The 15,177-nt window shown below is 50.8% G+C and overlaps 5 protein-coding genes across 5 annotated transcripts; 2 read left to right on the plus strand and 3 right to left on the minus strand.

Moving 5' to 3' along the window:
* Positions 1-120: 120 nt before the first annotated feature.
* ATNIH1004_011596 (Nonribosomal peptide synthetases (NRPS)) lies at positions 121-7,433 on the plus strand (the record flags this gene model as incomplete). The annotated part of the gene is made up of 4 exons (XM_033576158.1): positions 121-397; positions 454-638; positions 693-5,192; positions 5,349-7,433. 4 exons carry the CDS (start codon positions 121-123, stop codon positions 7,431-7,433), a joined length of 7,047 nt encoding a protein of 2,348 aa, XP_033422013.1.
* Positions 7,434-7,519: 86 nt separating this feature from the next.
* ATNIH1004_011597 (Nonribosomal peptide synthetases (NRPS)) lies at positions 7,520-8,650 on the plus strand (the record flags this gene model as incomplete). The annotated part of the gene is made up of 1 exon (XM_033576159.1): positions 7,520-8,650. One exon carries the CDS (start codon positions 7,520-7,522, stop codon positions 8,648-8,650), a length of 1,131 nt encoding a protein of 376 aa, XP_033422014.1.
* A 1,581-nt stretch (positions 8,651-10,231) lies between these two features.
* ATNIH1004_011598 (RTA1 domain-containing protein) lies at positions 10,232-11,339 on the minus strand (the record flags this gene model as incomplete). The annotated part of the gene is made up of 2 exons (XM_033576160.1): positions 10,232-10,967; positions 11,047-11,339. 2 exons carry the CDS (start codon positions 11,337-11,339, stop codon positions 10,232-10,234), a joined length of 1,029 nt encoding a protein of 342 aa, XP_033422015.1.
* Positions 11,340-11,723: 384 nt separating this feature from the next.
* On the minus strand, positions 11,724-12,242 carry ATNIH1004_011599 (uncharacterized protein; the record flags this gene model as incomplete). The annotated part of the gene is made up of 1 exon (XM_033576161.1): positions 11,724-12,242. One exon carries the CDS (start codon positions 12,240-12,242, stop codon positions 11,724-11,726), a length of 519 nt encoding a protein of 172 aa, XP_033422016.1.
* A 45-nt stretch (positions 12,243-12,287) lies between these two features.
* ATNIH1004_011600 (Zn(II)2Cys6 transcription factor) lies at positions 12,288-13,453 on the minus strand (the record flags this gene model as incomplete). The annotated part of the gene is made up of 2 exons (XM_033576162.1): positions 12,288-13,251; positions 13,290-13,453. The coding sequence occupies 2 exons, from the start codon at positions 13,451-13,453 to the stop codon at positions 12,288-12,290; spliced, it is 1,128 nt and encodes a 375-aa protein (XP_033422017.1).
* Between the last annotated feature and the right edge of the window lie 1,724 nt (positions 13,454-15,177).

A 15,177-nucleotide genomic window follows, 5' to 3' on the forward strand; every position in this document is an offset into this window, starting at 1 on the left:
CAGTAGAGGACACTCCAATATTCGTATTATATATCTATGTAAACTATTGCGCGCAAGTCTGGATGGAATTGCTCACCATCGCTGCTGTGCTTTGCTTCTCGTATCATACTGGTGGTGAAGATGGCCCCCTGCAAAGTGTCAGCTCCTGAAATTTCACACTTCTATGTTCCAAACATCAAGTCGATCAAGAGTGTCACTGAGGAGATCCTCCCTTACCCTCGCACAACCATAGACACCAAGGGCACCTTGTCACCCAAGTCTGATAGTGTCGTATCTGAACATGTGCCGGAAATACTTTGCACGGCGTTCGCTCTCGCTCTTCGCTGCTACACCTTACAGGGCGTGCAGCTTAGTTACCGCGATATTTCAAATACCAGGAACAAATCCGGCTACAAGGGTAAGTGCCTTTCGACCATGTTTTATAATCACTTGCCAATTCGGTGATGAATACAGAGATTTGCTTGCAGCCAGATGAAATCCTCAAGGTTGAGGACTTACACAATGCTGTGCGACAACAATTCGGACAAGTACCATCCCGGAAAGATCTGCCTGCAGAGACAGGGTCCTACCAGTCCCTCCACACTGCAATAATCTTTCACGGTGAAATGTCTCCCCAGTTTCCGAGGTCTGACGCAAATGTAAGCAGATCTAAATGGATATCCAAATCAACAGTCACTAAATATAATCCCTAGTCTGAACTTGAGCTGCATGCCAAGTACTCTCCAGATGGCCTTACCATCTGGATAGAATGCATTTCTTCGTCGATCCCCGGAGAGCTTGCGATTCATTTGGCAGATACCATCCAGCAGACGTTCAATCTCGTCATCAACCACCCCGAGGTAGAACTGGAAGACGCAGACTATCTGGGACCGCTCAATCGTCGAAAGATCTTTGACTGGAATTCCAGTCCACCTGCCGCTGTGGTTAAGTGTGCTCACGAGCTATTCCGGGAGCGGGCGGCTTTGCAACCACTCGCTTCCGCGATCGACTCTTGGGATGCACAGCTAACTTACGCAGAAGTTGAAGACATGTCAAACCGTCTAGCATGGATGTTGCATGATGTCGGGGTGAAAGCCGAGGTGATTGTCCCGTTATGTTTCGAGAAGTCGGCATGGTATGTGGTGACTATGCTCGCTGTCTTGAAGGCTGGCGGTGCATTTGTTCCTCTAGATCCAGCGCACCCTCCTGCCCGCCTGTACGAAATTGTGAATCAGGTCAATGCCCCGGTAGTCTTGACAACTTCGAAATACCACAACCTATTTACCGAGTCGGCAGTCAGGGTCATCATTGTCGATGCAGCCTTTATCCAACAACAGGATGCTCACCTTGAAGATATCCAGAGCATCACAGTCACGCCTGAAAATCTGGCGTACCTCATCTTCACTTCCGGCAGTACTGGAAAGCCCAAAGGCACGATGATCCAACACCAATCCTTCTGCAGTGGTGGTATGCACCAAGGCGAGGCCGCTCAAATGGGACCTCATTCGCGTATTTTCCAGTTCGCCTCGTACAGTTTCGACGTGAGCATTCTGGAAATCCTGACTGGTCTTATTTTTGGCGCCTGTATCTGTATTCCTAACGAGCAGCTGGGCCGCGCCGATATCGTGCAATCCATGAATGATTTTCGGGTGAACTGGGCTTTCCTGACCCCATCGGTCTTGAAGGTTTTATCTCTCGAGCAACTGCCATTGCTCAAAACGCTAGTTCTCGGTGGTGAATCCATGTCGGAGGCAGATATGAGGACTTGGGCCGGGAAAGTCCAGTTAATGAACGGCTATGGGCCTAGTGAATGCTCCGTGGCAGCTACAGCCAATACACGCCTGAGCCCTGACTCCAGCCCACGCAACATTGGAAGGGCGATTGGCGGGTTGTGCTGGGTTACTGATCCGCGGAATCACAATGTTCTCCTACCGGTGGGTGCGGTCGGTGAGCTGCTCATCCAAGGGCCGATAGTGGCACGGGGGTATATGAACGATCCCGACAAGACAGCAGCAGTCTTCATTCAGAGTCCTGCCTGGCTGCCTGCAGACACTCCTTCTCTTTGGAATCGATTCTACAAAACGGGAGACTTGGTGCGCTACGATGCTGACGGCATGATACATTTCGTAGGGCGAAAAGACCATCAGGTCAAGTTACATGGCCAGCGGATGGAACTGGGAGAGGTTGAGCATCACCTATGGACCGACAGCCTTATTCGTCATGGTATGGCTCTCATACCCAGTGCAGGCGTCTGCAATTCTCGTCTTGTTGGTGTCGTTTCTATTCACAGGGAGTTCCCTATCTCACCAGGCGACAACGTGCAGTTCGGCTTCCAACCAATTGGCCACAACTTGGTGGCACCGGACACTCGTGCTATTTCTGAACGTCTTACACAACTGTTGCCAACATATATGGTCCCAACTGTGTGGATTGTCCTGGATGACTTTCCAATCATGTCATCCGGCAAGCTGGATCGGAAGAAGGTTGCACAATTTGTCACGGAAATGAGCCAGGAGGCCTTCCTGCATGTAATGGGCGGTTTCGACGTGTCAGAGAATGAACAGCCTGTATCAGAGGCGGAGATTCTAGTCCAACAGATGTGGGCAAAGATCCTGGATATACCCGAAGAACAAGTCGGTAGAAACAAGACCTTCTTGGCCTTGGGGGGCGACTCCATCAAGGCGATGGCCGCGATGTCGGAGTTCCGCAAGTTAGGAATTACGCTGACCGTCTCTGATTTACTGCGACATGATCTGAGTACACTGGCCAGAATGGCCGAGGATTTGGGAGCCACCGAGATAAGGAACAAGGACCACCTTCCTGTATCTCATCTGCAACAAACTCTGCTTGACGCATCCTACCGAGGTTATGGCAATCTCCACCATGCTGTTTTACTCGAACTGAAGCACAAAAGGCATATTCAACGATTGATTCGCTGCTTGGATATCCTCGTCTTGTCACACCCAGCACTGACGTTGCAATTCAAACAGCAGCAAGATGGAGTTTGGGTTCAGTCATTCAAGACACATGACGAAATCGAGCACCCTTCATATCACTTGAATGTGACCCATGTTGCTAGCTTGCAAGACATTAAACCAATAGTTCAGCTCCATCAGTCCTCACTCGATGTTCCAGAGAACCCGAACCTTGTAATTAGTCTCATGAATGTCGCTGGTACGCAGTACCTCTCCATCGTTGCTCACGTAGCAGCTATTGACTCAATTTCTTTGTCTGTGATTATCACTCATCTTGATGATTTGTTGCAATCAGACTCAGAGACAGTGGTAGATGAATGTCTTCGATCCCGGGAAGAGTTCTCGGATCTTTGGTATAACCACCTCAAAGCCAAAAGCAATACCGCCACGCTTAACCACCTGACCGTCCTATCTTCCTCTGAAGAGGCGGTGTATGTTGAGAAGCTCCTGGAGCTGGATGTGGAGAGCAGTCGCCTCCTTTCAGGGCCCTGCAACTTGAAGTTTGATACCAACGCAGAGGAACTCCTTCTGGCGGCGTTACTTGTCTCTTATGAACAAAATCCTCATTCCAACCCATCATGCGTCATGGTCCAAGGGTCTACTCGTCCGCTCGCGGCTGATTCTTGTCATGTTGGCCTATTTTCTACTCTTCGGCCTGTTGCAGTATCGCTAGGCGACAAAGCTCAGGTCACGTATCAACTCATCCGGGAAACCAAAGATCAAGTCCGTCTATCCCTCACCGCGAAAGATAGTGTGGAGGTTCCTGCTGGGTCAACGAATCTAATCTTCAGCCATGGCTGCTCCGGCCAACAGTTCAACGGTAGCTCATTGAAGCAAGCAATGCCAAGTGAACCACGCAACCTAGGCTCCCTCTTTTCCGCACAATTTCATGTCACTATTTACCATGACGAGAATCACTTCCGAATCACTGCTTCATCCACCAAAGTTGGCGATCAGGTGCTGTCTCTCTTTGTGGACAGATACCAGCAGAACATTACCGAAATAATCACCCTGCTTGCTAATGACAGTACAAGAGAATTCACCCGCATCGATTTCCCTCTTCTGGGGCTCGATTACTCCTCTGTTGACCGACTAAATCATCAACAAATCCCTCACCTCGGCCTAAAGGCGAATCAAATTGAAGACATATACCCCTGCTCCCCATTGCAACAGGGTATTCTACTGAGCCAAGCCCGACAGCACGGCAGCTACGATGTCTCCATTGCATGGGAAGTGGTCTCCAGCAGTTCAGAAGATGAGCCGATCGACGTAACCAGGCTGGTGTCCGCATGGAAGGACGTGGTCAAATTACACCCTGCACTGAGAACGATCTTCTGCGACAGTTTCGGCGGAGAACACCCATTTGTACAAATTGTCTTGGAAGCTCCCGAGCCCCGGACCTTGGTAAAGACTTGCTTGTTCGCAGACATCGAATCAGTGCTTAGGGAGAAAATCAATCTACAGTCCGATCCGCTGGTCCCGCCGCATCAATTCTCAGTGTATGTGACAAGTGACAAGAGAATCTTGTGTCGAGTCGATGCTAGCCATGCCATTGTTGATGGCGTATCGAAGGCGTTGATTCTGCGAGATATGAAGCAGGCTTATGCCGGAGTCTTGGCCTCTCGTGGTGAGGGGGTGAAATACAGTGACTTTATCAGATTTATAACTGACAGTAACCTGTCATCAAGTGTTACCTTCTGGAAAGAGCAACTTGCACAAGTCGAGCCGTGTTACTTCCCTCGTTTGGCGGATGCTGATGCTGCGCGGGAGCTGAAATCCATCGAGGTGGAGCTGGATACTACAGCCAAAGTCCTGCACGACTTCTGTATTTTGCACGGTGTCACCCTCTCAACCCTTCTTCAGACAGTATGGGCTCTGGTCTGTCGATGCTATGTCAGTCGGGATGAGATCTGCTTCGGCTATCTGGCATCAGGGCGTGATGCGTCTATTGAGGGACTAGTCGATATGATCGGACCAACCATCAGCATTCTAATATGTCGGGCCTTATTCGACGAATCCACGACGGTGCTTGATGCGTTGAAGAGGTGTCAGGCTGGGTTTCTCGATTCCCTCTCCCATCAGCACTGCTCCCTGGCGGAGATCCAACATTCCCTGGGGCTCGCGGGTATGCCCTTGTTCAACACGGGTATGTCGTTCCAGACAATGACTGCTGTTGACACCGATACTCGTCTCGCAGATGTGGGTTTTAAAGGCCTTGTCGTACGAGAGCCAACTGAGGTAGGTGGTATATTTTTTCCTCTCTGACATCTGCACACTAACAAGCAAAAAAAAAAAAAAAAGTACGACATCACAGTCCATGTTATAGATTCTCCAGGAGATATAAATGTGAAGCTCGGCTACTGGACCGACAGGATTTCACCATCCCAAGCCCAGTCGGTAGCTGGCACATTCTCTTCGATCCTGAATTCGATCCTCAAGAGTCCAGAATCCATCATTGGCCAACTCAATGTCATCGGCCGATACGACCTGTCACAGATTCTCTCCTGGAATCACAAAGTGCCTGAGACATGCCAGTCCACAATTCCCGATCTTGTACAGCGACAGATTGAGGCGACCCCGTACGCCATTGCAATCGAGTCCAAGTCAGGGCAGATGACCTACGCAGAGTTTGGTCAGCTGTTCTCGACATTGTCACAACACTTAATCCGGAATGGTATTGGTCCTGGGGTATTTGTGCCCTTGACCTTTGAGAAGTCCGCATGGGCTATTGTGTCTATGCTTGCCGTTCTGCGAGCCGGGGGTGCGTTCGTGCCTCTGGATCCTAAGACTCCAGTCGAGCGCCTGCGTGAAGTGGTGCATCAAATACAAGCGAATGTGGTCCTCACTTCACCCAGACATGCTTCTAACTGGGAAATACTGGTTCCCACGATCATCAGTGTGGATCACACCCTCTTCGACCGCCTCGAATCCAGTATCACGACGTGCGAGGAAACATCCATTCCTGCGCCCCACCACGACGCATACGTGATTTTCACTTCAGGCAGTACAGGTACCCCCAAAGGCTGTGTGATCCAACACTCCGCCTTCTGCTCCGGTGCCCTCGCCCAGGGCCGACTCGCCGGCCTGGGTGGTCCCTCATCGCGAGTGATGCAATTTGCCTCATACAGTTTCGACGTCAGCCTACTTGAGATTCTGACCTCTTTGATGTTTGGCGCATGTGTCTGCGTTCCAGATGAGGAAATGGGCAAGGATATTGCTCGCTGCATCCGTGACTTTGCCATCAACTGGACCTTCCTGACCCCTTCCGTCCTCAAGCTTCTCCAGCCTGCAGATGTTCCATCGCTGAAGACACTGGTGCTTGGCGGAGAAGCTCTCTCGAGAGGCGATATCCTCACGTGGGCTGATACTGTACAGCTCTACAATGGCTACGGACCTAGTGAGTGCTCTGTCGCAGCGGCCGCCAATCCCGGGTTGAAGTCTACCACTGATCCAGCCAATATCGGACGTGCTGTTGGTGGTGTCCTCTGGGTGGTTGATGCAAAGCGGCCATCTCGATTACTGCCCATCGGCGCTGTCGGCGAGTTGTTGATTTCCGGACCTATCCTGGCCAGAGGATACCTAGGCGCGCCTGAGAAAACGGCCGCTGCATTCATTGAACAGCCCAGTTTCATTCCCAGGTCTCATGTCCAGGAACGGTTCTATCGCACTGGTGATCTTGTGCGGTATAATGAGGATGGCACTGTGCACTTCCTCGGTCGATTAGATGGGCAGGTGAAGATCCGTGGCCAGCGGGTGGAGTTGGGTGAGATTGAGTATAATATCAAGCGGGACGAGCATGTCCATCACGCGCTCACCCTGCTGCCATCTCACGGCCCATTCCGACAACAGTTGCTGGCGGTGGTATCGTTCAAGAACACTGATTTCCCTGCTTCCAGTGAGAATCAGGCTCAACTCTGCTTCATTCCTGAGGAATGCAATCCTGCCGCAACAGGGATCATCACTAACATTGCCAACACCATCTCTGCGACCCTCCCCATTTACATGACTCCCACCTTCTGGCTCCCAGTGACCAGAATCCCACTCTTACCATCCGGAAAACTCGACCGCAAAAAGGTCCGCGCATGGGTTGAGGGGCTGGACGAGGCGACATACGAGCGCATCGCCACCGGCGGCTCCAGCACTACTGATCGAGCTCCCAGCACACCAGCTGAGCACCAGCTGCGACGCATCTGGGCATCGGTGCTGAACAAACACGAGGAGGAGATCAGTATGGAGCGCTCGTTCAACAGTCTCGGTGGCGACTCCATCTCCGCCATGCAGGTCATCGCACAGTGTCGCGATGCCCAGCTGGCGATGTCGGTGAAAGATCTTGCTCAATCTCCAACCATTGCCCAGCTGGCTCTGCGAGTTCGCCCGATGGATGATCTGGCTCAGTTGGTAGATGAGGATCTGGCGACTCCGTTTAACCTGTCTCCACAGCAGACGTGGGAGTTCGGGCTCAAGCTAGCTGTGATCTGAACCGCTATAATACAACGTTCCTGTTGTCTGTCCACGACGATGCGGACCTGGAAGGTCTCATTCATGCCACGGTTGAGCGTCATCCCATGCTCCGAGCTCGTTTTCTCCGCGATTCTACCGGTCGGTGGATGCAATATATTCCTCTCGACCGATCAAACAGCCACGCCTATCAGGTCTTACACGTGTCTGACGTGGACGAGATCAAGCCCTTCACGGCACCCAACCAGGATGGCTTTGATCTGGAACACGGTCCCCTCCTCCGCGCCATCATCTTTGTTCTCTCGAACGGGGACCGCTATCTCGCCCTCACCGTCCACCACATGATCATTGACACAGTCTCCTGGCGAATCCTCCTCCAGGACCTCCAACAGGGCCTCTCCTCAGGAGAGATCTCCTCGCGCCCCTCCGACTCGTTCGCGCGATGGTGTCGCCGTCTCAAAGACCACGCGGAAAACAAATGGACCCCAGAGTCCGTCCTCCCGTTCACCGTCCCAACCCCTCGCTACGATTACTGGGCCATGGATGAATCCATGAATCTCTTCCACACCGAAACGATCCAGCAATTCACCCTCGACACAGCCACCACTTCCTTGCTCATGGGTTCCTGTAACAAGCGATTCCAGACCAAGCCCTTGGATATCTTCCTTGCGGCAGTGTTCCATGCGTTCGGTGCGACGTTCACGGATCGTGCGCTGCCGGCGATTTTCATTTACAGTCATGGTCGAGATGAGTTTGGGGCAGAGTTGGATGTGTCGAATACAATCGGGTGGTTCACGTCGTCGACGCCGGTGCTCATTCGCTCATCGACTAATCTTCTTGACAATCTCCAAAATGTCCGTTCGGTCCGGGCACAAGTCCCTGGGAACGGCGTGCCCTACTGGGCCACCCGCTGGCTGACAGAGGCCGGACAAGCGGCGTTCGCCCATCACAGCCCGTTCGAGCTATCGCTCAACTACCTAGGCCAATACCAGCAGCTGGAGCGCGATGATTCGGTACTGCGATACGTGGACGTGGAGAAACCCAAGGCAGATGGCTCGGGGGCGCTACTGCGAAGGACGGCGTTAGTAGAGACGCAGGCGATTGTCATTGGGGAGGAGCTGCAGATTAAATTTGTGTATAACGCGCGGATGGCGAGGCAGCAGGAGCTGCTGGTGTGGCAGGCGAGGGTTAAGGAGGCCTTACTTGAGATTGCGGGGAGTCTAGGGGCTGATTCGTAGGAATTTTCTTTTTTTCTTGTTCTCTTTTTCACTCTCTTATTCTCTTTTCTGCTGCTTATTATTTTATTGATTTTCTGCTCCCTTATCATTATTGAACACAGGCATTCGAGCTATATAACCTGTTTTAGTGATTGGTGTTTTATCCTTTATAGCGACTGAGCTGCATACAACTGGTGGGATACATAGAGATAAGCACACTCGTGAATGGCAACCTACCGTGCGAGGATAATTCTTCCAGACAGACTGATTGAATCAAGAAAACCGAGAAGATCAATTCTATTGCAAATCTCCAGATGCATCTTTACCGCGAGAAATGAAGCAGTGCAGAAATGCAGAAGTGCAGATGATATGTGATGGCTGCCCCAGGCCGCATTGAGTAATGAGGTAAGCCCTACATATGGGTTTATCCCCTTGTCTGTCCTCCTTGTCAATTTTTAGCACCTTGGCGATTAGAGCCCTAGAAGCCAATTAATCTCCACTGCTTTATTATTCCGCTGTCAGAATTAACTTCGCGACGCGCGCCCAACTTTATACAATATTTTATATATACTTGCTAGCCGAACTATACAGCTATGTTTATATAGAGGTATCTGTCATGGGCTACATTGCGTCCTGTCAAGCACGGTATGTACACGAAGGAATCGTTGGGGAAAGAAAATAAGAAAGGGAGCCCTTCTTACGAAGAATGTAACCCATTGTGCCCTCGCTTCGGTGACCAATGATGGATTTTGTGATACGTCTCATTAGGCCGATTTCCAAGTCTGCGCGAGGGCTGGTGGCCCGAGCCTCCTCTGGGTATCAACGCCTCACATATTCTTCTTCTTTAAAATAGTTATACTGTGACGTCTGGGATGATATGACGTGTTGGACGAACTTAACTAGTTGTTTCCTGATTATAAGTTTAACAAGATAGAAAGGTTTCTTACCGGGGCCTGGGATGGGAAGCCATAATGGACAGACCACAATGAGCTATAGCACAGACCTAGTGTAGCTGCCAACATCAGGACTCATGTAGTGCTTCCAGCTGAAGCATCCATACAGGGGTGGGGGCTCTACAGTATATCTATATGTCTCTCTGGGCTAGTTTGGCTTCTCATACCCTTACTATTAGGTACTAATCTAAAAGGTTGCAAACCTGATCTACTTCGGCGGCTAACTTGGCCGTTTACATGGGTATCAGTGGAAAGAAGGCTTGCCCAGTTGTTGACATCGTCGTGTCTGTTCCGTTCTGTCTCGGGCAGTTGAGGTTGAAGGGATGATTCCGTCGTATATACAGCCGACATATTGTTTTGTGTCCGCCAACCTGGTCCCCATCTCGCTTAAGGTTTGCTCACACTGTACCAGAGCACTTGCGGAGTCTCTGACGATAGACTTTTGTACTTCCAGGTCATCATCGGTAGTAGACACAGACCCGCAGCATATTTCGTACGTCACATTGTCTTCCTTCATACAACAGAATCATAATTCAGCAATAAATATTGCACCATTGAAAAAAGAAAAACATAATAAAATAAATCTAGCAATGAAAAAATCATAATGAACACTCACATCTTCTCATGTCATATTTTATATTTATTAAGATCACTGTCTCCCCTCCCCTCCCCTACCTCCCAACTTCCTCCTCCCAAACATATTATAATCCAAATCTCCCCAATGCCCCTTAAACCCAATCCCCGGATGGCCCCACGTACTCAACGCAATAACCGCAATAGAAATCATCGTCCCCTCCAACAACATAAATGTCGTCTGGTTCTGCGCCAATCCACTGTTGAATCCGCCACGGAGCTCAGCGACGCGAAACACGCATCGGATGTAAATGCACACCGTTGCCAGGCCTTGGAGCAGTAAGAACGTGGACCAGCGTTTTGTGCTGCGTAGAGCTGCCAATTTAGGGTTTAGTACGAGACGAGCGTCCGACCCAGGGGCGTCGGTGTTAGTGTCGGTTAGTAGGGTGGTGGTGTTTTGGCTTGTTTTTTCTTCTGGCTTGTGGCTCATTCGGAAGATGTTGTAATACACTCTCCAGCCGAAATCGATGCAGAGGGTCAGGTAGAGAGTGAGGGATGCGACTTGGCTCGCGAGGCCAGCGATCATAATATTGATGCCTGTCTGCACGGTCGACATGCTGTCGGAGGTGGTGATCGCGCCGCCCGCAGCTTGGAGGAGGAGGGAGAGAATGTCGAAGGCGATGAAGAGAAGGGAATATGTCCGTTGACGGAGTCGGGATAGTTGGAGAGAGTAGACGGCGACGATGCGAGCGAGACTGACGTAGATGGCTCCGCTGAAGAATGCGGGGGCGATGGTGAGACATACCAGATACCTGGAGGTGGACTTATATGAGTAACTATCCTACTTTTTTCTTCTGCGACAAAAAAAAAGGGGGAGTATGGGGGGCATACATCACAAACCATCGATCAATAAATGGATTATCCCTCATCTTCAATCGCGCCACATATCCCAACACTTCCAGAATTAGGCCACACATCAACCCAACAAGAAAGCCCCATGTGCGATGCCGAATCCCCAGGAAGAGCTGCACGGGGATGAACAGGCCGAACAAGGCAATGTAGAACGCGTTACCACCCGTATTGGGCAGATAGAATGTATGGGCGTAGGTCAAGGGACATGTTTCGAGGCTGCATTGTTGGCTGCTGGTGATCCAGGGTGCGGGGGCGGTGACGGCGGTGGTCATGATGGGGGTGGAAGTGGATGTACCACGAGAGGGAACCACACGTAGGTCAGGAGATTTTCTTTTAACAGTCAGGAATCCAGGGCTTGGGGAGGGGGCCTTGGTCTTAAATCTCTCCTTGCTGCTGATTGTGAGGCTTTTTACGCTGTGGCCAATCCAGACCGAGGATGCTTGTATTTACGCACCAGCCTATTAGAGACAGCCTCTTCAAGGGCCATCCACGTCAAGTTTAATGGCCGCGGGGGGCTGGAGTCTAGCCTCAAAGGAGCTAAAGCGAGATCAAAAATAGAAATATAGAAGAATCAATCTCAAATGCTCTTTCTTATAGATCATCTATCATCGATCATCGATCATCAACACATCAAACATCAAAATCACAATAGCAGCCTAATGAGCTAAATGCGCAGTTGACAGCAGCTCACTCTCCCAAAATCCACCCCCCTCCAGACGCAGTCGCCGATACCACAGCCGGATAGTCGAATCTTCAGGCAAGATATCCACGCGAATGGAATCAATGCGGGCCGCCGCAGGCACCTGTTCTCCCGGACAAAGGCCTTCAGACTCCAGCTCACTGACTCGTTCCAGCACCAGCGCGGTGCCAGGAGTACTCCAGATGCCCTCCTGACGCTGCCAGCCACGGAGCAACTGCAGGGCTTCTCGACGCACCCACCAGTCGCGACATTTAAAGGCGCAGAAGAACAGGGGCGGGATGATCCCGGTTCCCACGGAAAAGGTTGGCAGGGGAGATTGACTCAAGCCGAGAAGCAACCGCTGGGCGCGTTCGACGGCAAGGTGGAAGTGCGAGTGAAACGCATCGAATCGCATTTCACTCGGACCGGATAGCCCGTCCGCGGCGGCTTTGATGTAGATGATCTCGCTCCATAGCTCGAGCACTGCCAAAGCCATGCGGTCTCTAGGCGGCGATCCGACCCTGTTCAGTTCCGTCGACCATTACTCTAGTTTGCACAAAATCCTCACCCGCTCATCTACACGGAGTGGGTGGGTCCGATCCTGCAGCACGAGCAACCCCAGGTGCACCAGAAGGTTGTTCGCGTGCTCCAGACTCTCAACCGGATCTGCCAAACTCAGCGTCAAGGGAGGCAGGGACGGAACAACCATCATTTGATCATCCGCCGGATTGGTCACATCCGGCGCAGCAAATGTCGACCAATGGAGATGCATTCGCGCAAAAGCCTGGATTAACGTCGGCCCCAGATTGGACCCATCGTGCCAATTTACCTGCTGCGACCATTCCTGCAGGACTTTCGAGCCCGCCCGCAGATGCCCACTCGCCGTCTGCATGTCGCCCTGCAAAAACGCAAAGGATACAAAGAGCACACAGGTCACAAGGGCCGTCTCGAGATGCGTACGGGATGATTTCTGGCCGCCGACGAGACTCTGGCGTAGACACGCAATGGCTTTGTTACACTGCCGTAAGGGAAATGTGTGGCCCTCCTCCGCCAAGACCCAATGGCTGGCGCGCGCTTGCTCGAAACTCCAATGCAGGGCACCCATCGCAATTGCGGCATGTCGCACGGCCGGCTGCTCGGCACTCACCTGATGCACGATCCGTTGCCAGAAATCATCGGGGAAATAGCCGGCGCATTGCGCGGCGGTGTTGTTGCGGAAGAGATTTAGGTACCAGCGTTCTGTGCGCGTCAGGTCGACCTGGGCGGGATCCACCAACCCGCGCGGGGACGATAGCACCACCTCAGGCGACTGCTTGTAGATTTTGAGTGGCCACTGGACCTGTAACTGGGCCGGGCCGTCGATTTTGGTCTGGGGAAGATCCACGGTCCTTCGCACCGACCGGGTCCTTCGGTCGGGGGTGGTGCGGTATCCATCACATTTCCGGCCGGTGCTGGTACACATGCGACACCACGGCCGACCTTCATCGCATTTCTTGTGTCGGATTCTACCTCCGTAAAGCTGGGTTAGTGTTGTGTCTTGTACCTTTTGCCTCGGGCCGAGCAGGCAAAGGCAGCGGGGAAGAGGTCCTCGTACTTGCATGTGAGGCAGCCAGTGCGGACCTTTGGGCGACTGCTCCTGGAGCGTTTCTCCGGTGGACTCTGGGTCTGCGTCGTGGTCTCCGTCTCAACCGGTATCTGGACTGGCATGATGGGCTGGCGATCGTTGTGGAACTCAGAAAGGACAGCTCATCGCGTGTGTGTATGTGTGTGTGTGTATGTGTATGTGTGTGTGAGAGAGGGAGTTGCCGGAGATGCCGGTGCCCGGGCGAAGTCATAAGGGGGCCATAACATAGGTGGGCGCGTATATACATCCTTGCAGGATTCTCATACAAGTCGTGTCCAGGTACATATTTCTTAATCTTAATTAACTATTATACATATTAGACCCGATTGGATCGTCAATTTTAACTATACTTGGCTACAGTTTATACCTTTTTTTTTAGTCAGAAAATTTAAAAAATCACTAAAATACAGGATTAAAAATTCTTTCGAAAATATTTGAAAAATCACTTGAGTATTATTTTCTCGCTACAGTAAGCTAATGTCTCACCACACCCAGCTATTCCCTCGTTTGTCAGTGGTGACCCCGGATATACATAAGCACTAGCCCCAACCTTTGATATCTCGATGGGCCATGTAAGAAGTCCAAATAGCTCACCGGGCTAAAGAAAAATAAAAATAGAAAAGTAAAGCCCAATTTTAACCAAGGGTCGGGGTTTGAGTTCAACTTGTTCAAGAGTTAATAAACATAGGAAGCTGGTGAATTAAGACCCATACTTATTTTATATAGTTTGTAGACACTGTAGGCACTGTAGGTACTGTAGCCTTTATATTATAACTAAATACAAGAGGGCGATTTAGTGTATTTAGTAAAGAGCCTTCATGTACCCTTATTATAGTGCCGCAAGATCGAAAATATTGTTCGGAGCACGGAAACTCTCAGAGCTAACCCCCCCACCTCCCCGGTGTAGATATTCAATAATGAAGATGAGGGGATCTTACTTGTTGGCTTCCACAGGCGAGTCGACCCGTAGGTCGAACCCTCCCTGAGGCACCAAGTCTGCTTTATTCACTGTTGATCCCACAATGTAGAGATTTCCCACATTTCCTGTACAATAGAATTCTTTCTTCCTTCCTTCCTTCTCTATGTTTGATGTTTCGTTAGATCGCCACCTCAGATAGAATCTATCCATTTTACCAAGGTGTACAGGATCATCACATTATATTAAACGTCATCTCTTCTTTTTTTAGGGACCAGTTAGCCGTACAAGCCAAGCTTTTAATTAAGCAGCGGCTCTAGCCAACCAATCTCTCCAATGCATATCAGCGCATTCCCCAAGCTGGTTGATCCGAATCGCTACGAAATCGAACCGAACAAACTCCGAAGACATTTAGAATAGCAAGACCAGGCCAGGAGGTAGGAGAAGACAAGCCCCAGAATCAACGGCGTATCTCTATCCTTCCTCAAGGAACCGATAATCCAGAGACCACTACTGTTACGGAAACACTATAATCCGCCCGACTTGGCGGTGCGGATTATTGTCTGATTATATGGGATATTGGTATGGAGGTGAGAATTGAATGTATTCAGAAGGATGTTCTGCCCAACCCCTCTATGAGGAGTACTGGGTATATATATTCACATGATGTCCCAATACGGACTAGCTTTATTCTGACAATTATCTGACGATCGATTCAACCCCTGAATCCTTTAGAGAGGAGAACACCTCAATGAGAATATAGGGAACCGCTTAGTAGGCTCTGTTGGTTGAGATACTGCGATTCCTGGTGTTTCCACTGAATGACATCTACTTCCTATTTAGGCTAGTTGGCCTGTAGCTGATAGAATAGCTCCCTACGCCCCATTTCCC

This window comes from Aspergillus tanneri, assembly GCF_003426965.1.
Source record: "Aspergillus tanneri strain NIH1004 chromosome Unknown AapTan_8_pilon_pilon_pilon, whole genome shotgun sequence".
Classification (NCBI taxonomy): Eukaryota; Fungi; Ascomycota; class Eurotiomycetes; order Eurotiales; family Aspergillaceae; genus Aspergillus; species Aspergillus tanneri.